The 23,691-nt window shown below is 41.5% G+C and overlaps 1 protein-coding gene across 1 annotated transcript in view; it reads right to left on the bottom strand.

The window, feature by feature from the left end:
• Positions 1-3,128: 3,128 nt before the first annotated feature.
• The window catches only part of ATP10B (ATPase phospholipid transporting 10B (putative)), a 50,039-nt gene continuing 29,476 nt past the window's right edge, over positions 3,129-23,691 (bottom strand). Inside the window, exons 10-21 of the mRNA XM_083718797.1 lie at positions 22,536-23,139; positions 20,843-20,949; positions 19,772-19,898; positions 16,605-16,789; positions 14,530-14,845; positions 13,575-13,651; positions 12,736-12,861; positions 10,480-10,680; positions 9,695-9,775; positions 9,503-9,607; positions 8,854-9,041; positions 3,129-4,203 (exon numbers count right to left, since the gene is read on the bottom strand). Coding sequence (XP_083574923.1) covers positions 3,756-4,203; positions 8,854-9,041; positions 9,503-9,607; positions 9,695-9,775; positions 10,480-10,680; positions 12,736-12,861; positions 13,575-13,651; positions 14,530-14,845; positions 16,605-16,789; positions 19,772-19,898; positions 20,843-20,949; positions 22,536-23,139 — 2,565 coding nt within the window. The 3' untranslated portion in view covers positions 3,129-3,755. The remainder of the gene's footprint in view (positions 4,204-8,853; positions 9,042-9,502; positions 9,608-9,694; positions 9,776-10,479; positions 10,681-12,735; positions 12,862-13,574; positions 13,652-14,529; positions 14,846-16,604; positions 16,790-19,771; positions 19,899-20,842; positions 20,950-22,535; positions 23,140-23,691) is intronic.

Here is a 23,691-nt window from a genome sequence, read left to right on the forward strand (position 1 = left end):
GATGTTTGTTTTCTGCTTAAGTTCTACAAAAGGTAGCTAGACTTGGAAAACTGACAATGGCATTGGAGTCTTAGATAGGTAAAGGTAAAGGTACCCCTGCCCGTACGGGCCAGTCTTGACAGACTCTGGGGTTGTGCGCCCATCTCACTTAAGAGGCCAGGGGCCAGCGCTGTCCGGAGACACTTCCGGGTCACGTGGCCAGCGTGACATCGCTGCTCTGGCGAGCCAGAGCCGCACACGGAAACGCCGTTTACCTTCCTGCTGGTAAGCGGTCCCTATTTATCTACTTGCACCCGGAGGTGCTTTTGAACTGCTAGGTTGGCAGGCGCTGGGACCGAGCAGCGGGAGCGCACCCCGCCGCAGGGATTCGAACCGCTGACCTTTCGATCGGCAAGTCCTAGGCGCTGAGGCTTTAACCCACAGCGCCACCTGCGTCCTACGGAGTCTTAGATATGTCTGCTCAAAAGTTAGTCCAACTGAATCCAATATGACTTATTCTCAGGTATGCCTGTCTAGGATCGAAGCCTCAATGCATGCTACTGTTTACGGCATTATTTCACGTCTCTGCTTTTGAGCCTGTTAACAAAAGTGAAAAATTAGTAGCCAAAAATTTCATGCCCGTATTCATGTTATCACAGCTTGAAAAAGATGTTTCAACTGATAAGAAACCACCAACTTTTATTCTCGCTTTCAGGACCATACAGGACAGAAAATAGCTAAATTGCTCAGTGCTAGCATTAAATATGTATGCATTGCTCAGTGCCAGCATTACATATTTATGCTTGATAGCCAGGTTTCTGGGTATTTTCACGACTGTATTGTACATGCTTAGTGGTTTCTTTTTTTAAAAAAAGACTTCCTAAAGCTGCAGATTCAAAGCAAATGCTGTAATTTATGCAGAAGCCAGTGTGGTGTCAAGGCTACAGGGGCTCAGGGAACACAAAGAGAAACAAGAAGGGTCATATCTGACTCCCTCTGACCCGAGGTTCCTGACCCCTGGACTAGAGTGTCAGATTAGGACACACCAGCCCCCAATGCACCCTCAAAATCTGCTCCAAGGGAAGCAGATACAATTTTTAAATTAAAAAAACTATGAAAAATTAGCATTTTGTGTCATTTTCTCGTAATATGCATATATGAATTGGATTTTAACATACATGCATATCTATGTAAGCAGTTTTCCTCATTATAATGCATTTTGGTTTGCTCTTTTCACAAATTGTGCATTATTAAAAATATATGCATTTCTGCACACACTTCCCCTAATATGCAAAATTTGTGCACATTTAGTTTTTTTGTATTTTTTGCAGAAGTCCATCTCAAAATTTGGAGAAGCATGAATTGCAAAGCACACCTATATTTCTGATCATCTGCAGTTTGGGACCTGCCAATTAGCTAGTTTGCATCAACACAGGAACCAAACTGATTTTTCCTGTATCCCCCCCTCCTCAAGTAAAAGCAAGCATTACTTGAGGAACTCTAAGGTAACACTTGAGATGCTGAGAAGCTGACAAAGATTCTGGGTGGTTCTTGTCTTCTTATTTAACTTAGAACAGCTACTGCTTCTGGTCCTGAGAGTTAATGACCTGTTGAGCTCATCTCTTCTTTCAGGAGATGTTGCCTTCATGTTTTCTGGCTTAGCAAACCTGCAGGTTTTCAACTCTCTGTGGTGCGATGCACTGTTAATTTTAAAGGCATTATGCTTTGAGAAAATCTAGGCAAAAGGTGAGCAGCAATGTCATTGGGTGGCCCAGTTACTGAATAGCTGGTGCCTGAACTAAACGGATCTTACACCAGTGACAAAGGAGGGAGGCACTTAAAGGCTGTGGCTCCATTTTACTTTTGAATCTTTTCTTTGTAAATAAATAAAGCGACGGGTTTATTTTGTGCCTCTTAATTGAATGAATTGGGTTTCTGAATTAGGGAGATGCTAAAGGAATGCAGGCAAGTTGGACGCCGATGATGCCTCTGTTGAAAACAATACATTTCCATAGCATTTTAAGTGCAAGCAGTGCTTTAGAAATCATTATCCCAATACTGTCAGTCAGTTTCTGGGGAGGTTGCAGTGTTTTGTTGGCACTCCTTAGAACGCCTTAGCTCTCCTTCAGGCATTCCAAAGTGGTGACAATCAATATGGGAGGATAAGCATGCTAACTCCAATCCTTCTTTTGCCATTTTTGTCACCTTCCAATGCATGGAAGGTGACCTGTCTGTAGCAGGGAGCTTTTTGTATCTGCAGAGGCTGCCCACACAGTATAGAACTTGCATTTCCCAGGGTTCTAAAACACATGGGGAGCCCACACAGACACAAAAGGCTCCTTGATGCAGGTAGCTACTGTATTTTTCCGTGTATAAGACTATGTTCTTTTCTTTAAAAATTATGCCAAAAAGTGGGGGTTGTCTTACACATGGGCAGTGCATAGGGTGGACGTTTGATTGGTTGCTGCCGAAGTTGTCAGTGGCTATTGTGCGTGTTATTGGTTGCTGCATCAATGGATGGTGTTGATTGGCTGACACTCCGGCAGTTGGGCGGGTGATTGGTAGCTTCTGCCGGCGATGGGACAGATGGGAGGTAGATTAAGCGATGCAGGTGGGTGAGTAATTTTAGGCAATCCCCCCCTAAAAAAAGCTCAATAACCCTGGGTAAGCCTCCCCCCCAAAAGCTCAAGAACTCTGGGCCATCTCCCCCCGTTTTCTTAAATCTGAGTCCCCCAAAATAGGGGGCATCTTATACATGAAGGCGTCTTATAGACGGGAAAGTATGGTACTTTTCTCAAGTTGGAAGATGAGAAAAATGGCTGCAGAAGGGGGTGGAGCTAGCACACTTATCCTCATTGGATCCTCTCTCCTCACTAGAACATCTGAAGACAAGAAATGTGATGTGGTGTATCCATGATTTGGAAGATACTGAAAACTGCAATTGAAGAGGAGTGGAATAAACACACTCATTCCTAGTGCAAAGCCTCACGTGGTCTGATGTGGTCTCTTTTGGGAAATAATTCATTTGAAACCAATGGACCTTACATCAAAGTAAGTCTGCTAGGGATTAGGGGGTTGGTTACACAAATAACCAAACCTATATCTGTTCAATTCGTAATGCACTACACACACACACACACACACACACACACTTATAAAAACATTTTATAAAATACTTTTACACATGGTTTTGAATGTTGAATTGCAAAATGCCCAGGTTGATGAATTCAGCACTGTTGACTTATTTCATTCTGGTCTTTAAAACTGATTGTTTTACCATAAAGTACTGTAATCTGGAGAAATTCCTAGGAAACAATTCTATAGTAGTGGCAAAATGGATCAAAACTGTATTGCAGCCATGTAGCTGCCAATCAGCAGGAGGCTCAGAGTGACATGTTTAGGGTCAGATTCAGAAGACAGAAGGGGCTCATTATTGGATAAAGCAAAATAGTTCTCCTCAGGTTATACTGTCCGTTTCCAAGGAAATAGTGCATTTCACATTGACGAAGGGATTCTTGCATAATATTTTTCCAAGTTGTTTGGAACTTCTCTTCCTCACAGTAAGTTCACTTGCACATACCGGAGGAGCAGTACATTGTGAAGATAAAACACACTGTTCCGCCAGGCTGGTGAAATTATACTTTAGGTCTCTCTTTCCTCTCTTTAATATAAATAGAAATTCTATCTTCCCTCTGCTACCTTTGCTCGCCATGTGGGAGGTGGAGGATGTGCAGAGAAGCAATTTCAATTTCTTTTAATCAAAAACTCAAGCTCTTTCATAGAGTCACTGCACTCACAGACCGCCGGTGGCTCCTTTGACTGGAATTTTCAGCGCCATTGGTCAGGAGGCCAGAAAAGGGCTTTGCTGGTATACTTTGCCCAGGAGATGCATCTGCTGACAGGAAACCGGCAGCCACATCCTCTTCTCCACCCCACCATTTGGTGTAGTCATTGCCTCCTCTGTTCGATGCCTGGTTCCTGAGGGCTTCTTGTTCTGGAGGACAGAGACCTTGAAACGTGTGCTCTGCTGCAATGTCAGGTGAGGACACACCCATGTTTGCAATGGGTACTTCAGGCCCATCATTGCAGACACCTTGGCCTTGTTCCCTCAATTTCCATTTCTTTATTTCCCAGTCCTGTTGTTCTTTAGGGAGCTTATCCAAGTGTTGTGCTTTCACAATGGGCGATACCTCAAAAGTTCCCTGAAGAGCCAAGATAAGATACCTAAACAAACAAACAAACAAACAAACAAACAAACAAACAACTTTAGTAGTACGCTCATAAAAACAAGCTTTCACTCTTCCTGGTTCTCCTATTCTGTAGATATCTGATGAGGTAGTATATAGTGGTACCTCAGGTTAAGTACTTAATTTGTTCCAGAGGTCCGTACTTAACCTGAAACTGTTCTTAACCTGAAGCACCACTTTAGCTAATGGGGCCTCCTGCTGCCGCCGCGCCGCTGGAGCACGATTTCTGTTCTCATCCTGAAGCAAAGTTCTTAACCTGAAGCACTATTTCTGGGTTAGCAGAGTCTGTAACCTGAAGCATATGTAACCTGAGGTACCACTGTAATGCTCTTGGGTAATCATTTATGAAGACAATCTGCTTGTTACAGTGACCTTATAACACTGATAGGCCAGCCGAGGGCTTGGAATTTGTAGGAGGGTCAAATCAGCCATGATGTGATTTTAGGCTAGTCGCTTTCTTTTAGCCTGACCCATCTCACTTGGTTGCAGGGGAGGAGAAACCATGTACCCTGCCTTATAGACTTTGGAGGAAAGGCAAGCTATATGAGTGACAAATAATACAGAGTTGTTAGAGACAGGTTTGGAGATAGGAAATTCCTTTTGTTGGAGGGAGGGGGTTGCAAAGGAGAGAAGGGGATAAGGATACTGTGGGGCTGCCCTGTGCATATTGCATGGAAGAGTGCTGTGGGGCAAGGTTCAGGAGCTAGTACACCTGCTGCATTTCTCTGTGGGTCTCTGTGGTCTAGCTAGAAATGGTGTGCACTAAGGTAGCTTTGATGGGCTGGATGAGGGCCCAGAAATTGAGACTGAATCCTGACAAGGCAGAGTGCTACGGTTTGGGAACAATTTATTTAATTAGTCATTAAGAAATGGATCTACTGTCCTTTGTCAAAAGGCCGCAGGGTGGTTTGCAACATAAAAATAACATAAGCAACACAAAAACTCAACACCCAACCGTTCATAAAATACTGCAGTTATGGTTCCCCCTCATTCAAAATCCTCCTGGAAGCGGTGTTTCTTAGGGCAAAGAGTGACAGTAAACCACTGCTTTTGATGGGGCTAAACTCCCCTTGAAAGAACAAGTACATAGTCTGGGAATATTCCGAGATCCATCTTTGTCACAGGAGGTTCAAGTGTCCTCAGTGGTGTGAAGTACCTTAGGCCAGCTTTCACCACCTGCTGTGGCTGTGTTAGGACAGAGACAGCCTGGGCACAAACTCATACTCTGATAACCTTCCATTCTGAATATTGAATTGTGCTCTGTGTAGGTTGACTCTTTGAATGACTTAAAATGGCAGCTGCAGCAAAATGAGCAGAACAGCCAGACACATCCCATTGGTTCTGAAAGAACTGAAATGGCTGCCAATAGGATTATGCTTTGAACCTAAATAGGTGACTGGTGGCGCTGTGGGTTAAAGCCTCAGCGCCTAGGACTTGCCGATCAAAAGGTCAGCGGTTCGAATCCCTGCGGCGGGGTGCGCTCCCGCTGCTCAGTCCCAGCGCCTGCCAACCTAGCAGTTCGAAAGCACCTCCGGGTGCAAGTAGATAAATAGGGACCGCTTACCAGCGGGAAGGTAAACGGCGTTTCCGTGTGCGGCTCTGGCTCGCCAGAGCAGCGATGTCACGCTGGCCACGTGACCCGGAAGTGTCTCCGGACAGCGCTGGCCCCTGGCCTCTTAAGTGAGATGGGCGCACAACCCCAGAGTCTGTCAAGACTGGCCCGTACGGGCAGGGGTACCTTTACCTTTACCTTGAACCTAAATATCTGAAGGAGCACCTCTCCCTATGTAATCCCACTTGGATGTTAAAATTTTACAACAGTGTCTCACCTCACACAGTATAAGGTGATGTGAGAAAGGGCCTTCTGTGTGGTAGTGCCCAGGTTGTGGGGCGTCTTCCCCTCTGAAATTCAGCTGACATCTACTCTCACCCCCCCATCAGTGCCAGTGTAAAACATTCAAGCCTTTAGAAAATATTGAGGTCCAGCTTGGGCTTTTTAGAGACATTTCTGTTGCTTTATGATCGGCTGTAACCGAAATGTTATTTGATGTTATTTTTATTTTTGATTAATTGATTCTAGTTTTAAATGAAGTGTTGTGGTTCCCTACCATGAGATCTTAGGAAACAAGTGGGTCATAATCAAAACAAAAAAAAATTCAGAAGAAGTGTGCATGCACACGAAAGCTCATACCAAGAACTGACTTAGTTGGTCTTTAAGGTGCTACTGGAAGGAATTTTTTTTGTTTTGACTATGGCAGACCAACACGGCTACCTATCTGTAAGTGGGTCATAAATATGTCAAAAGAAATAAACAAACTGGTGACTGATTCCAGGGGACCATTTTTGGGTGGAGGTAATTAGTTGAGTGGGAATATCTTTTTTCTTTCCTTTCCGTGTAGTGAACAGCAGGAAAAAGTAGAGGTTGTATCTTGTTTTGGCACTGTCGTTCAACACCAGCAAGCTAAGCAGAAAGTGACAATGCTTATTAGTTTTGCAGCTCTGGGTCATATTTGTAAATCATCGTATGGTGCTAACAGCCTTATGAACTAGTTTTCAGCACAGATTGACCAGGCCTGTGGGCAGAGCTAAATCCTTTTAGGAATGTAACATTATTTGCTTACACGCATGTGGCTGGCTGATCTGTGTAAAAATCAATTCCGAAGATAGTTCTCAGATTCTGCCTTGACTTGGCTTGTTTAGATTGTAAACTCCCCATGGGAGAGAATTTAGCACCCTCTGCTCACATGGCTTCTAGCCTTATTGCAATCCCTTCTTGGTTTGCCTGATAGCCACTAGTGTAAGAATAACTAGGTACAGAAAGTTCAAAGCCGAAGTGGGACACAGTTCAGCTCTACATAGAGGGAGTAGAACAACTCCATCCTGCCAAGCTCCAGAGAACTAGAGTTCAGTTCTCATCTCTTCCTGCTCCACTTCATAGGAGATTTGAATGTGAGAAAAGCCCACCATGCCTGATCTTCTTCCTCCTATTTTCCCCTTGGGAAGTGATCATAGAGTTCTGATCCCTTGCAACCCCTAGTCTGCTGCAGTGAGAATCAAATAAAAGGAGGGACTCCCAGGTCAGAGGTTGCTATCTAGCTCCTGCTTAAGATCAGAGTCTTCACATTTCATCATTACATGGGGAAATGACAGGTTGGAAAGATGGATCATGCCAAAGTCCCTGGTAATATCTTTGTATACATTCATTGACTGAAGTTGGATCTGGTGATAAACTATGGTTCATTATTGCATTAATGAGCCTTGTCCTTTAGTGACACAGTCCTCACCTCCTTTGGTGCAGCCGTGAAGAAGAGGTTAGAAGTCTTCACTTCCAATTTTTGTTAACTGCAGTATAGTGCTATGGGCTGCCTGAATCTAGCTCCTCTCCCAAGAGAGAAGATGACATGCACCACACCAGGAAACCTCTGTTGCTGTGGCTGCCAGCATGTTTTCACCCCTGCTCCTACGGTAGGGACAAAGAGAGCCTCTAACATGTAAATGGGGACCTGGACTTAGTTAACCCTAAACTGCAGTCAATCATAGATTTAAATATAGTTTACTGAAATAAGTCAATTCCATAAACCACTGTTTGTTCAGATTTAAACATAATGATAAACTGTGGTTAGTTGGCTTTTTTAAAATTAAAAACTTCCGATCTCCTCATGGGTCTGCTGGGGTATGGCAGTCCAAGGCTTGCCCAAGCTCATTCAAGTAAGAATGAACCAATGTTTATGATTTTGTCTGAATGCAGCCATTTGCTCTAAATGCCATCCTCATACAGGTGGCACTTGGGAGTGCATCGCTGACATAGAACTGTGGCAGGGCTCATACGGTTCTTGTATGGCAACTTTTTAGCCTTCAGACTGCAGGGACCCTTGTGAAACTCCAGCCTGAATAATTATTTCACAACAGAGGAGCCGATTTCTTCTTTAAGACAAAACCAAAACCAAAGGAGCAGAATGCTATGGAAACATGCTTTAATGTTCTCCTTCTGAATCTGCCCTGAAATCAATATGTGTTTATAGTGAGTGAATAAAGTAGGATAGATGAAGAACAAGATTTCCAAATCAAATGAGCAGAAGATTCTGCTTCTACATGCTTTGCTTTCTCTGTCTCCTTTTCTCTCTCTGTATAACAGTGGTGGTGAAGCAAACACTGTACATTTGTAGTTGTTCCAAGGCCTTGTTGACAGCTGGGAAAAAGTTTTGAGACCTGACAGTTAACTAGATCCATATTCGAGTGCTGAAGAGGAAAGCACCAGAAAAGCAGTTTCCCCCTCTACTTTGAAATGCTCAAAGGTTGCCTCTCAAAGAACTCCATTACACAGCACAACCACAAAGCCTTTATGTTGCAGCCAAGGTACACAGACTTGATGCCTCCCGAACTCCAGAAAGAGGTTGTGACAGCACGAAAGGGAACAGGCTGTCAAGGATTTTAAGCCTCTCTTCCAGAGACCATCAGAAATCAGAAGAAAGTAGCTGATCAGAGGCACAGCAGGTGATGGGGAAACAAGAAATAGGACACTAAGTCTGTTGGAAAACCCCTTCCCACCATTACCCAGGAACTAGGTTGTTGCTGACCAGGACATGGTATTCTACCCAACAGGTACAAAAGAAGCATATGTTCAAACCTTGGAAGAAGTGCTATGACTGGAGTGATGATGCATATGAAATAAAAGCTCGCCTGCGACATCTCAAACTCCATAATCCAGTAGGGATTGGTGGGAGGGTTGCAGACGACACATGTGGCATTGTAGATGGTTGAGAAAATGAAGTACAGAAGAATGCTCACAGTGATTGTAATTCCATGGGACAGAGTCTGTGGACAAGATGTGAGGAAAAGAACCATTATGGCAGCAAGTTTGGTCACCAGGATTCCAGTACAGGAGAAAAGGCAACAATTGCAAATGTTCATGCAGAAGCAGCCAGATATAGATGTGTGCATATATATATATATATATATGTGTGTGTGTGTGTGTGTGTGTGTGAGAGAGAGAGAGAGAGAGAGAGAGAGAGATTAACAAATTAGAGTATTTTTCATTTATGTGGCAAAACATTTCAGCTTCTGAAACAAGGAGAACTCCATTGTGCAAGTGGAAGTCCTTTCACAGGGCTTCCACTGATGGGACTCCTTAGCTGAATCCTGATCTCTGTTTTGTTAATCACAATAGCATGTTTACTGCAGAACAAGCTAGCACAGGGTACATAAGTTATGATAATCATTTCTAAAAGCAGGCAATTAGAAAGCTATAATAGTTACTGAAGGGTTTATCTACATACCCATGTTTGAATTTCTAAAGCTTGGTGAAACAGAATAGTAAGGAGAGCGACTGTATTGATTGTTGTTCCAAAGCGGAAAATGTCAATATCGGAATCAAGATATGCCTGGAAAACAGAAATAGTTGTAGGCTTATTGACTGACATAATTTTTGTTTCATTAAGAGCCGCTTAGAGAGTGCCTTCAATACTTACCAGATAAGGGACAAAGAAGCAGATAAGGCTCTGATAAAAAGATTCCAAAATGGCAACCCAGAACGTCAGAGGCTTGTAAACCTGCAGCAAATCATAACACAAAGAGGAAACACTTGATTTTCAGTCAGAGGTTGGTTTTTTTTTTGTATTTAATGTGGCAGTTGAGTCCTCTGTGAAAAAAGAGAGTCAAAACTCTCCAGTTCCCCCCTCCTTGGGGAAGCCATCAGGGAGGAGAATAACTGAAAGCTTTCCTTTTACAGCACTGGGCTTTAAAAGCACCCATTCAGGCATAAACTGCGTGGGATGGCCTTCAGCAAGTCACAATCCCCCAATTTATGTACAATGGGGCAATTGTGAAGATAAATGAGATATGGATGGTAAATAACTTTCAATACAAATAGTACCATGCACATGAAAAATAATAAATAACCTAAAGTTTCAGAGTAAAACAGAATCCTACTGAGATACTTTATAAAACCAGAGAATAGGGTACTGAACATTATGTTTTCTAAAATGCTTCTGAAAATTCTTATTCTTCACATATTTAGATCTCATTGCATTTCTTTTCCCAGTGCAAGAGAAGTCACCTGAAGTGACTGTAGACTGTAGCCAAAGTTCAAGTTGTACATGACAGTTTAGGTGGCGTAAGACTGCACAGAGGGAGGCTGCTTAACCCTCCCCACCTTAAAATTGCCCTCCCCAAACTGCTTTTTCACCCACTGCGCTGAAGGATATGTGGAAAACTATAGGGACTTGTGAGGCTTCCTTGAGCAAGAAAGGTGTACCTCTGAGTTTTGTCCACTCTTATAAAGACCAGGCAAGCTCAGCAGAGTTCCTGCCGAAACATCTTTATCCAGGACTCCAGAAAGTATTGGTGGCACAGAAGTGAAAAACAAGTTGAAGAAGATCATTTGCCAGTAGTCTATCATGGCGGCCCCAGAGAATGCACAGAAGAACTGGTACCAGAACAGCAGGTTGACGTAGGTCTGGTGGGAAAATGTTTAAAAGGCAAAATACATTAGTTTTTTGTGTTATTCAAGATATTTCCATGCACACTTCATTACATGTGTACAGATGATAAGCTCCCAGAACACGTTACAGCCTGCGCTGTGACTCAGTTAATGCTTAAGTACTTTGATTTAAGGCAATTCAGTCCAAATGACTTCAAAAAATCCAAGTATTTGATCTTAATCAGGTTTTTGATCAGTTTGAGAAGCTAACTACAACTGAGCTCTGAAATTATTTTTAAAAGAAAAATGCAGCATTGGGAGTGGGGAATTTAAATAAAAAGTGAGGGAAAGGGTGCTTGACTGATATTTCTGTATGATATTATTGCCTCCTTTTTCTTCTCTCTAAATCGTCCCCAAGTTGCTATTCCTACCATGAACTTCTAAAAGTGTGTTTGCGCTAGGTTTTGGACTACCATAGACAGAAATTGCTGCTGGGGAAATTTAGAACGGGGAAGCAGCTGGTGGATAAAAGGTTTGAGAACTTTTTGCACTAACACACGCACTTTCTCCTGAAGCTTCAGGGACAATACACCAACCTAACGGCCTCCAGCAAGTGGGTCTTGGGGTGGGTGTGTTAGACTTGTTTTCTTAGTAGCAAACATCTGTACAGTGGTACCTCAGGTTACAGATGCTTCAGGGTACAGACTCCACTAACCCAGAAATAGTACCTTGGGTTAAGAACTTTGCTTCAGGGTGAGAACAGAAATCACATGGCAGCAGCGTGGTGGCAGTTGGGGGCCCCATTAGCCAAAGTGGTACCTCAGGTTAAGAACAGTTTCAGGTTAAGAATGGACCTCCAGAACGAATTAAGTTCTTAACCCCAGGTACCACTGTATGCAGTTAGCCTCATGCGCTGATGGCCAGGAACCATTTATTTGCTATTCAAAGGTTGTTTTCACAAATTTAAACTCTGCTCTAGGAACAGCTCTTCAGTTTAAACATGTTCAACACCTTTTTGAATAGAATACAGAAGTGAGAAAAATATATTGTGTGTGAGAGACCAAACTGCAGGTGGAAAGCCCCCAGTGCAAAAGAAACAACCCTTATGGATCTTGTTAGCAAAGTAGGCAAACTATAACCCAAATATTGCTGTTCCAGCTGACATATTCCTGTTCACAGGAATGGGATATCTAATAGAGAAGGGTGAGTTCATGTAATACCTACCACCGGATCATTTGAATAAGGTGGGTGGGACTGCATTAGACACAATCTTCACTGTATCTTCAAGACAGCACAGAGAAACAATACATAGAAAAATAGTATCAAAAGGGAAAATGGAATCCATGGTGGATGAGAGAAGGGGGAATGTGGGCTTTTGAAAAGGAAGTGATGGGAAGGGAAGACTCGTGAAAGGAGTTTATTAAGGTGATACAGCTCTGATAGTTCCCATGGAATACTTGCTTCTCTTCCACTCCTTCTCAAAGCTGAGCTTCGAATCTCTAAAAAGTGTGATGTTTCATCCTACCTCCCTAATGGAAATACATGACTTGAAAATGGAGGTGTGGGGTGTGTGTGTGCTTTCTCATTATGTTGGTAAAGCTGATTACTGTTGTTGCTAATTGCTAGCATGTGGCTCTCATCAAATTAAGTGTATTGGCAGGCTTTTCAGCCTAATACAGAGCCAAGTCCCATTCCGAGTAGTTATAATTTACTATTCTGTATGCAGAAACACAGCCAGGATGATACCTATGGTTGTCAGAACATTTTTTTTCTTAAATCATTATTATTTAAGATAGGGAATTATGACTTAGAAGTGTCTCCTTCTCAGCTTTTGAGGAAAAAATGGGAACAAGCCTCTGTAGTCAATCTGTTTTTATTGTGCCTTTTTATTGGATGCCTATTCATCTTTTCAGGCTCTGAATGTGATTTTTAAATGGAATGTTCTGTATGGTATTTTTGGAGCTTGTAAGCTGCCTGGCTTGGATCCTTAATCAGTACAACTATGAACCTTCATTGTCATCATCATCTGTGGCTAGGAGAAGAAAGCATTCACAGCTGGCACAGAGGCAACTGAAGATGTCTGAAACTTACCACGTTTTTATAGAAAAAGTATATCACCAGCTTGCCTAAGCGGGAATAGCACCAATGTCCATGAACTAGAAGCAACTTCTTCAAGTGTTTGAATTGAGATATGGCAAAATCACTGGCCATGACAGCCTGAAACAGAAATGAAAAGAAGAGATTTATTTCCTCCGCTTTATCTGACCCCAAAACAAACCAAAGACAGGCAAACATCAACCAGCTGGGCAAAAGCAATGACTGGGAGGAAGTGCAAAATGTTTCGAGTTTGGCTTGATTTCAAAACTGGCTATGGTTTCATTATGAGACTGCAAGCGCTTGCCTTTCCAAGTCTGTCACAAGAACGTAATCACATAGAAGATGATCCTATTCCAGTAAGAGGATAGGAGCAATTTTGGATGAGATAGCCTGAAGTACTAGACACTTGGGGAAAGTGCTCAAGGATTACTGTTTAATTCAGCAGTTTTCTACAGGCAGTGGAATCCTGTGTGGAGGCTGCCGGACATGGTGAGGTTTAAATCGCAACCTGCCTCTGGGTTTCCAGTGACTCAGCATCACTTCTCGGCATTATTGGGCTAACAAGCGAGGCAGGGAACTCTTTCTAGCTCTGGACATTAGCATGAGGGACAGCGATATATTAAGTCAAGGCAAGCACATAAACACTTTGATTAATTGTGAAGACAGGACATTTCACCTTGGTTTATTAGCATATTATGTCAGATAGCCATAATGATAGCTTACGTTCATGTTATACACAGAATACACCCTTCTATAAATTCTGAACGCTGATGACAAATGCCCCAGCAGTAGCTGCCAAAGACAAAGGAATACACTTCAGTTATTATGTATACCTGCATCCCTTCTTGTCCTGAAATACCGATTCCAACATTAGCTGCCTGAATCATACTTACATCATTGGCACCATCACCTAAAAAAGTGGGAAACAGAAATAGTTGAAACAAATTGTAAGTTAATGCAAAGGGCTATATTCAGCATAGCATAGAGTTGCAGGTTCCATTTGCAAGGATTTCTTCTTGCACAAATGCATGTTCTTCTGCTAAATTTGTTCTGTGTTCAAGGTGAGGAGAAGTGGAGGGCACCCCATTGCACTAGTGGTAATACTTATACATGTGTATATACCACCCTTGATGTCAAATGATTAAGAAGGCAACTTGGGTTCACGCAAGAGGCTTGTTCCAGCCTAATGGAATTATTGACTCACCCCCTTTTGAACAGCTAGATGCCCCCCTCACTGCAAAGGCATGCCACTAGTTGCTTTTAAAACTCTGTTTGGCTTGAAATGTGCCATGTCAAATGGCTTGGGGTCTACTGCTTGAGTAAATTAACCATATAAATCCTCTTGAGCTCATGAGTCGAGTTTCTCAGTTCTTTAGAACTTGGCTAAAATGCCTCTATAAAGTTGTTGTGTTACAGCAATACCTCAGAGCTGTGATCAGTTAAATATTGCGAGTAAGCCACTTTACACTCACACCTGACATCACATTTCAAACAATCTGGTATTGCTGAAGGCTGATTTACACATGCACATCACAACTTGCGCTTAGAAATGCAAACAGCTGCTATTGACAATAAATGTGCATGATGGTAGATGAGGCGATATTTAACAGTTGGTGTTAGATCTGTGATGGTGTTAGATCTGTGAGTAAATGGACATTAAACAAAGTGTGGCAGAGCAGGACATATTTGCCCCTCTGGTGTAGGATAGGAGATGGCTTTAGCGTTCACATTTCAAGCTAAATAGCAGCCAAGTCATGAGATCATGATGCTCAAATGGCAACTACTCACCTATTGCCAACGTCATAACTTTCAGCTGACCCCGTACAAGTTTGACCACCATGCTCTTCTGCAAGGGGGTACACCGGCAGCATAAAACTGAACGGCTGTACTTGGTTAGTTCCAGAAACTTATGCTCAAGTTGTCCCTGGAAAATGGTATTCAGAGTTCTTCCATCAACCACCAGACCAATTGCAGGATCTGCAGTCACACTGGTGGACATAGAAAATGGCAGCTTGATGCCAAAAACAGTCCAAGATATCCCTTGAGTGCTTTGTGCCTTCTTCACTTCTTCCAATGTAATATCCAACAGTGATTCACAGGTTTCCTATGAAAAGAGTTGTGTAGAGTTGTATTCTCCATTGCACTATAAGCAAGACTTGTTCCATTATTAGAAAGTTTTGTGCTAACCTTTTTTTTAAAAAAAAGCCCACAGCCTTTCATTTTATTTGAGTATCCCAAAGACTGGTGAATCTAAACCAAGTGTTGACTTACCAAAGCCTTCCAAAAAGTCATTTTATCAAACATTTGGTAATGATAATTTCAATTTACTTCTAATACCCTTTTTGAACTTAATGCACCCATAATGTGTAGCTAATTTGTATTATACTAATTATTAGCTTGCTTATTTATTTATAAAAATATTTATCTGCTTCCATAAAACATAAAGCACCATTTAAAAATAATAATGAAAAATACAGATTTTCATTAAGGTGACTCTCCAATCAAAAATATAAATTAAACAGCTGCAAAGGCCCATTGGCATGCCCTTGTTTTACAGTTTAAGAATTGCCTTGTTCATTTATTGTTCATAGGATATGCTATCCTCAGGGAATACACAGAAGTAATTTTAGTAAGTTGATAGCAAATGCATTCAAACCGATATCACTGCATGTATCGGAATAGACCATTCTACTGTATATAAATGTAGTAGCATAGCTGCTTTACGGTCTGATGATTAAACTGATTCACTGGAATAGGTGCTCAAAGTATTAGATGATAAAGATCCCATATCAGTGCATTCCTTGTTTAGGGGCCCAATCCCAGTACTAGAAATAGATGGATCACTCTATTTCTGGTCTGTGTTAATTTTGGATGAATTCATTCATTCATGTCTGCTCTGTCCTGCTTCCATATTCATCTGCCTTTCTCTGTGTTTTAAATCTCCCTAAAAGCTACTGAACACACATTTCAACATGCATTTTATCCCTACATGGTATTTAAATAAACATTTCATCTCACATTTCTAAATGTATTTTATCATAAACTACATTTTAAATACATTTGGTATGCTTTTAAAGTTGAGAAGTGTACTGCACCCACTGGATAAGAGTAAAATCTGAAGGGTAAGCATGTTTTGGTCTGCAAATTAGTCTGGGAGCTTTGATCAAGTCAGAAATTGAATTTTCAGCACCAATGATAGCTCTGCCCTGAACTATACAACATGTCACCAGCCAAGCAACAGGTGCCTGTCACATGGGGGATGTCAAGCCCATGGGTGCTTGATACCCCCATCCCCAGATTTCTGCAGTAAAAGGCAGAGAGCACAAACCTGTGGTTTACTGGGTTGTTCTTGGTCCATCAGATTTGGCTGCTGGGCTACATTTGACTTCGTGGGTCACTAGTTGTGCAGGCTTGCCATAAGCATCCCCTGCAGGAATGAATTAATTGGAACAGGGTAAAGGCAACATTTCCAGTTTAATTGTTGCCAGTGAAATGTTATCTAGCAAGTAGGCTTGCCACACGCTCTTATTTCATAGGACAGTTATGTACTTATTTCGTATACAAATCTAGCAAAGGACAGATAGCAAGCCTTCTAGCTAGCAAAACATCAACACTATTTGGAGACCAGGCTTTCTGAAAATTGCCAAATAAGTGTGAAATATTAAAGCCAAATGTTTGTCTATAAGATCTTCCTGAATTCTGATAATACAGCATAGTGGAGCTTCAAAAGGATCATTTTTTTTTCCAAATAACAGTTTGACCCATGTTTTTCACTTTAATGCTGCATTAAAGATGAAGGAAGCTTGCATGGCAGATCATTAAAGAAGTCGTCATAGAGTCTCTTGCAGGCCATTTGGACTCACCTTACTGTCAGTATTAATGGTAAACACTGTGTCTCTTTGGTCCAGAAGTTTGCAAGAATATGCAATGTTGACTGCTGTTTCCTGCTTATCTCCAGTCAGCACCCAAGTCTGGATCCCTGCCTCTCTGAAAGCAGCAATGGTATCAGGCACTCCATCTTGCAGCCGATCTTCAATACCAGTTGCTCCTGGTGAAAAGGAAGAATGGGGAACCAAGCTTTGACTGAGCGTGCAGAGTGTACTTTGCATACAAAAACTACATGGCACTGTTACAAACCTGTCCGTTTATTCACCTGTTCCAACAGTTGCTATAAAAGATAAAGGAAAAGTAACTGAAAAGATGTAGGAAAGTAAGTTCATGCAGTTTTTCTGCTGCATTTTCCTCAAAGGTTCTTCAGGGCTAGAAATCCTCAAAGGGGCAGACTCTGTCATAGAATCATTGTGGGTGGTGATACCAGGCCCCAAGAGTAATTCAGTACTGGGGATGTGCTATCAGCCACCTGATCAAAATGCTCAGGGAGATCTTGAGATGAAGAACAAAATCAAGAAAGCATCCAAAAGAGGAAACATTGTAGAAATGTCAACATATGTGTTCTAGTCATGACAAAGAGGTAAAATTTTGAGATACCCTAGAAGACTGTAGCCTACAGCAGTTGGTATTGGAACTGACCAGAGTGGGGCAACCCTGGTCTCAATACTGAATGGTTCCCAGGACCTGCTTCAAGAGGTAGGCATTGTTGAGCCAATTGGGAGCAGTGATCCTTCTCTGTTTATGGAACAGGTTTTAGCACGTAGAGTTAGTTACTTTGTTCCTGCAACAGCCTTTGCATGTGAGGAAAATAGAGAATCTGCTCTGTGTGCACAACTAAGTTTAGATTCAGCTCATTATACGCATAATTTGTGCCAGCACTTAAGCATCAGTGCACAGAACTGCGCAGGTAGTAATCATTTTGTTTTTTTACCTGCTCATAATCACCAGATCATAACCTATGTCTTCAAAGCATCACAAGAAAGATACAAAACTGAACTGAACATTGACCCTTTTAATTCACTAAACAGATCAGCTCCTTGTCACATTAAAGAAAGTAGGGAGGTTATATTACATTTCTTTGTTTGAGATGCTCAAAAACTAAGGTAAGAGGCTAAATGAATGCTAAAGGTAATTAATGACTGGGAGAGTAATAGCATCTCTTCTGCCAGAGGTCAGTATTAGATTATTTTCAGTGATAAATGAGAGCTGAGATAGGTCTGACTTTTTCATGTGCTTTATTACAACTAACTTAACTCCAAATGAAGTTGCCCTTTCCTGAAGACATCATCTAGCCAGGGAAATCTGAGAGTTCTTCTGGAGATAGAAATCTGAGTGAATATTGCCACAATTTGTATGCTTGCCTGAGGTCAGGAATGGAAATCAATATAATAAATATTGAATATTAAAAAGCAAATTATTGCTTAGAGCATAGATGGCTAAAAGGTGGCAGAGGCAGCAGAGATTTATACAGGCGCAAGGGCCTTGCATTGTCCGGTCTGTACTCCTACTTGTTTTTCTGATAATGTAATGCTTCCTAAATTCTTGTTTCTGGCATGGTGTGCAGCACATATGCACTGTAGCATGCACTCAAATGACACTGTTTCTCGCTGTGGGCATTTGGGACACAATGACCCAGAAGACTGGCTACTGCTGACTTAAAGCAAACTAACAAATTTTTGGTAGTTCAACTATGTCATTAACTGTACTTCTAAGGGATGTGGTTATTTATAACTCTAAAGCTCTGCTTAGAATACTCTCTGTTCCAGCGGCACATAGACTACATTTTCTAGTTCATACATCACATAGAAGTGGAGAAGGAAGAAGCTCCAGCAGCAGGGCCAGTCCAAGACATTTTGCTACCTGAGGCAGATGACAAGTGGACACCCTTCTCCAACCCTATGCAGAGAAACTGATGGGACTGGTAGTTGGGACGGCATCCTCTACTGCACCTGTGGACAACAGGCTGGGGTGTGTGTTGTAGTGCAGGCCACATGGCGCACACTGCTCTGTTCTCCAACATATTGCTGCTGCTCCCCATCCCTATCCCCTGATGCCTGAAGTAGCTGCTTTGCTCTGCCTAATGATAGGGCTGGCTCTGACCAGCAACATCGCTTAGAACTGTAGGCAGGTAAGTTCTGTGAACCTCACTTTGTACATTACATTAAAGTAATAAATTACTTCCGCAAAGCACACAAAATGTTCTAATTTTACAATGCATAACTGAGGAAAAAACTTACAGTGTAAATTAAGACTCTGCAACTGTATGTGTTTAAATGTATACAACATGCATACATATACAGTGGAAATGGATCAAATAAGATGAACTTAACTGAGTTTGTAGTAAATTCTATTGCATCCTTTCAAAACTCTAGCTCAAAACAGCAGAATGGTGATTGAAATAGGACAGAAGGTTCACCGAAGATGATTGCGGTTTTGCTTATACGCAAGATAATGTATTCATGGATCAAGCATATATTTCACATCATGAACTCACTGGCAAGCTTGTAGATACTGTTTCTATCTACATACATAAGTATAGGAGTGCTTTGTATGTTGTTACATCAGGGTTGGGGAACCAGTGGCCTTCCAGATACAATTGTACCTCTGGTTACGTACTTAATTCGTTCCGGAGGTCCGTTCTTAACCTGAAACTGTTCTTAACCTGAAGCACCACTTTAGCTAATGGGGCCTCCCGCTGCTGCCGCTGTGCGATTTTTGTTCTCATCCTGAAGCAAAGTTCTTAACCCAAGGTACTATTTCTGGGTTAGTGGAGTCTGTAACCTGAAGTGTATGTAACCTGAAGCGTATGTAACCCGAGGTACCACTGTATTGCTTGGTTATAACTCCCATCATCCCTGACCATTGGCTACACTGGTGAGGCTGATGGGAGTTGGCATCCAGTAACGTTGTGAGGGCAACAGGTTTTCCACACCTGCCTTATTTAATTTGCAAAACTATACAGGAAGATATTTAAGATGAAATTTGTCATAGACTACAACGTTAACATCATTTTAGTTTTTATATTGTGACTCACTTCCAAGTAAATGTGCTTATGATTGGATACAGGCAATTCATCCCTTTAAGTTGCCAAGGATATATCATTACACTCTAGTGTGTAATGAATTGTCTTAAAAGTTACCTAGTAATGTGAGTTTGGTCTCCAGGTGTTGCGCTGTCTGCATGAGTAGCTCATCTCTGTTGTCAATAGCCGTTTCTGCCTCACGACGAAAGTTGGCCCATATCTGAAAGTCATCTTCACTCAGGACCTAGTACAACACATGCTCACAATTACAGATGGCAAAGACATTCGGTTCCTGCACTGTGTTGGATTGTTTGAAGTAAATGTTTCAAACACAAATGTTTCTATCTGACATTTAGCTTAGTTAAGAGTGTTCTGGATTGGCTGAACCACGGTGCAGTGCCACAAAGCACCACAGCCAACAAGCAACATGATATCGGATTGCAGTTTAAGGTTCAAGAACATTTCCTTGGGAGTAAATCTCATTAAACTCAGCATGCTTACTAAGAAGTGTGCTTCAGTGAGTAAATTGCAATCCTATATCCATCTGGAGGTTGGCCCCACTGAACACAATGAGACTTATTTGGCTTGGGATGTTGTTCTGGCATCCCGAGAATGTGGGAGAAAAAGAAAGCTGTACAGACTTGTAGGAATATGTTGGGAATGCAAATAATGGTTTCAAGTCTGAACTATAGTTGCTGCAAATCATGGTTTAACGCAATACCTGAAATAATTCTAAGAATGAGATGCAAACTGACTTTTGTGTCATGATGAGCAGCTTCTCCTCACCCCACCAAACACCCATTTCAGGATAATGTGAAATGTTAATAGGAACATTAAAACCTAAACAACCCTTCCCTTCTTCCAGCTCATTGGCTCCAGACCATAATCCACAAATGATGATCTCTGGAGGAGCCTTGGAATGCTTACACAAGCGGTGATGGGAATTATTCACTGCTACTCTAATACAGCAGAAAGAAGCTGCAGGTTTCAGGCCATTTATATCATGATTAATCAGCAGAGGAGGAGTACAGAAAGCTACATGAAAGAGAATATTTATTTGATTAGGGATTTCTAAAAGCAGTCTGGAAAGAGTCATAAGAAGAGCAGAAGTAGAGCATTGGTTCTTTAGAGTATTGCCCCTTTTAGTAAGATTGTTCAGATGAAGGAAAAAAAAAATATTTTGCTTACCTTCTTAGCGATGCATAGAGTTCTCAGGCCATCTTGTGCATAGAAATCTAAATGTTTCTGTGTTTGATCTCTGACTTTTCTTATTTTCTTTTCCATGTCTAGGTTAGCTGTGAAACACAAGCAGATTGATGCTTATTCCAGTTACAGATTACACCAAATCACCACCTCACACCTGTAAAAGCATGTTAATATTACAAGGATCTCTTCCAAGCCCATAAATGTGAAGTGTGTTGTCTCTGGTGCATAAATATCATATATTGTCAGAGCAGCAGAGCTGCTTTAGAAGCCCCCCTACTGTGCTCAACCAGATATCACTTTCCTCTTAGGACCGAGTTCTTAGAAGACATCTATCTATCTATTTTTCTATCATCTATCTATCTATCTATCTATCTATCTATCTATCTATCTATCTATCTATCTATCTATCTATCATCTATCTATCTATCATCTATCATCTATCATCTATCTATCTATCTATCTATCTATCTATCTATCATCTATCTATCTATCTATCTATCTATATCTATCTATCATCTATCTAGCTATCATCTATCTATCATCTATCTATCTATCTATCTATCTATCTATCTATCTATCTATCTATCATCTATCTATATCTCTATCTATCTATCTATCTATCTATCTATCTATCTATCTATCATCTATCTATCTATCTATCTATCATCTATCTATCTATCTATCATCTATCTATCTATCTATCTATCTATCTATCTATCTATCTATCATCTATCTATCTATCTATCTATCTATCTATCTATCTATCTATCTATATCTATCATCTATCTATCTATCTATCTATCTATCTATCTATCTATCTATCTATCTATCTATCATCTATCTATCTATCTATCATCTATCTATCTATCTATCTATCTATCTATCTATCTATCTATCATCTATCTATCTATCTATCTATCTATCTATCTATCTATCATCTATCTATCTACCGCTGTTTACTGATAAGTCAATATGGAGAAAACCCAATCTGGAGCAAAAGTCAATCTGGAGAAAACCCGATTGACATTTGCTCCAGTGCAGCAGTAAAAAACTGGTTTCTTCAGGGGGGGAGCTGCAGGGCAAGGGCAAGTCTGGATGTCGCTGCCTATCTATCCCAATAGTTAGAGCATCACAGTGTGCAAGATAATTGTGGTATTATTGCAGATCTCATAAAACCTATTCATTATGGCTTCCCAATTAGGCTGCTCTACATGATATACACCAGGGAACAGCAAACTTTTTCAGCAGGGGGCCAATCCACTGTCCCTCAGACCTTGTGTTGGGCCGGACTATATTTTGAAAAAATAATAATGAATGAATTTTCTGCCCCACAAATAACCCAGAGATGCATTTAAATAAAAGCACACATTCTACTCATGTAAAAACACCAGGCAGGCCCCACAAATAACCCAGAGATGCATATTAAATAAAAGGACACATTCTACTCATGTTAAAACAAGCTGATTCCCGGACCGTCTGCAGGGCGGATTGAGAAGGCGATTGGGCCAGATTCGGCCCCCGGGCCTTAGTTTGCCTACTCATACTCTTTCTGCACTACAACTTGCATGGTTAACACTTTTGCTTCCGTTGTAGTTTTGTAGATGGAATCTATATTTCATGCAACCTAGGCTACGCATTCTCAATAGATAGTTTCTTGGCGAATGCAAAAATTTACCTCTGGAAGGTTCTTCCAATAAGTCCATTATGACAGAGTCAGCCCCTTTGGTGTAGACAATTATTTCGCCAGTATGGGGATGCCTCACCACCACCGACATTCTTTTTCTGTTGGAGTCAAATCCCAAAGTGAACAAGAGGTCAAAGGTCAGGAGGGTGCCCTCTGGCAGCCTCACAGTCACTTGTTCAGCAGTCCTGGACACTAATGTAAACTGGTAAGCCCGGGCTGCATGGACAAGGGCAGCTTCATCTGGGCTTTCAGCCTCATAACAAAACTCTACTTGGGAAGCTCCCTGGTAAGCTGCCCCACAGATCTCCGCTGGAGTGGGATCGCTGTCCCCAAAGATGTCTTTCTCAGTGATTGAATCTCTTCTAAAACTGCAATCATCTGCTAAAGTGGAACAGCTTTGAGAAGAAAAATAATCTTTTGTTTCGGAGTCAGCACAGACTCTGGTGGTTTCTGTAGTCAAACTCTCTCCTAAGTCTGAATTTGACTGAGCTGATGAAAGAGACTGGCTGAGGCTTGCCAGCTTTAGACGCTGGAACAGCTGGTGAATTTTCTCCAGGGATAGTGCTGATGGTTTCATTGGTGACGGAATGGTAACCTTGAAAGAAAAGAGAGAATCAGGATTAATTATAGCTGAAATTATGTACTACAACACAAGGGGGGCATTTTCTAACCAATAGAACACTGCTATCACCATATGACAAAGATGTATGCGTCAGGTGATGTCTGTAGATACAATGAGGGGCTCCTTAAGGGAGCATCTAGATTTAAGAGGGGTTTTGTTTGTTTGGTTGGTTTATAGTCTTAGTATCAGAGAAGGAGATGAGCAAAGGTACAGAGATAATTAAACAGCAACATGTACCTTTGAGAACCCTGCCATATACAAAAACAAAGCTGTCAACCAAGCTATTTCAAATCAGTGAATTGCCTCACTTTTAACTAGTTACTCAGTTAATTAATCAATTTGCATATATTAATAGTGCTTTTCCTGGTGATCCTAAATGAAGGCGACAGCTTTTCTTCCATTATGTGTTCACAATGAATTTAATAAAAGAAAAGAGGCAAAAGGCTGCCATTCATTGGGCTGGATTCTGAGCTTGGTGTGTGCAATGAGGCTGGAGGAAGCTGACGTTCCCTTCCTGTTATCCTG

The sequence above is a fragment of the Podarcis gaigeae genome (assembly GCF_964106915.1).
Source record: "Podarcis gaigeae genome assembly, chromosome: 2".
NCBI classification, from domain to species: domain Eukaryota; kingdom Metazoa; phylum Chordata; class Lepidosauria; order Squamata; family Lacertidae; genus Podarcis; species Podarcis gaigeae.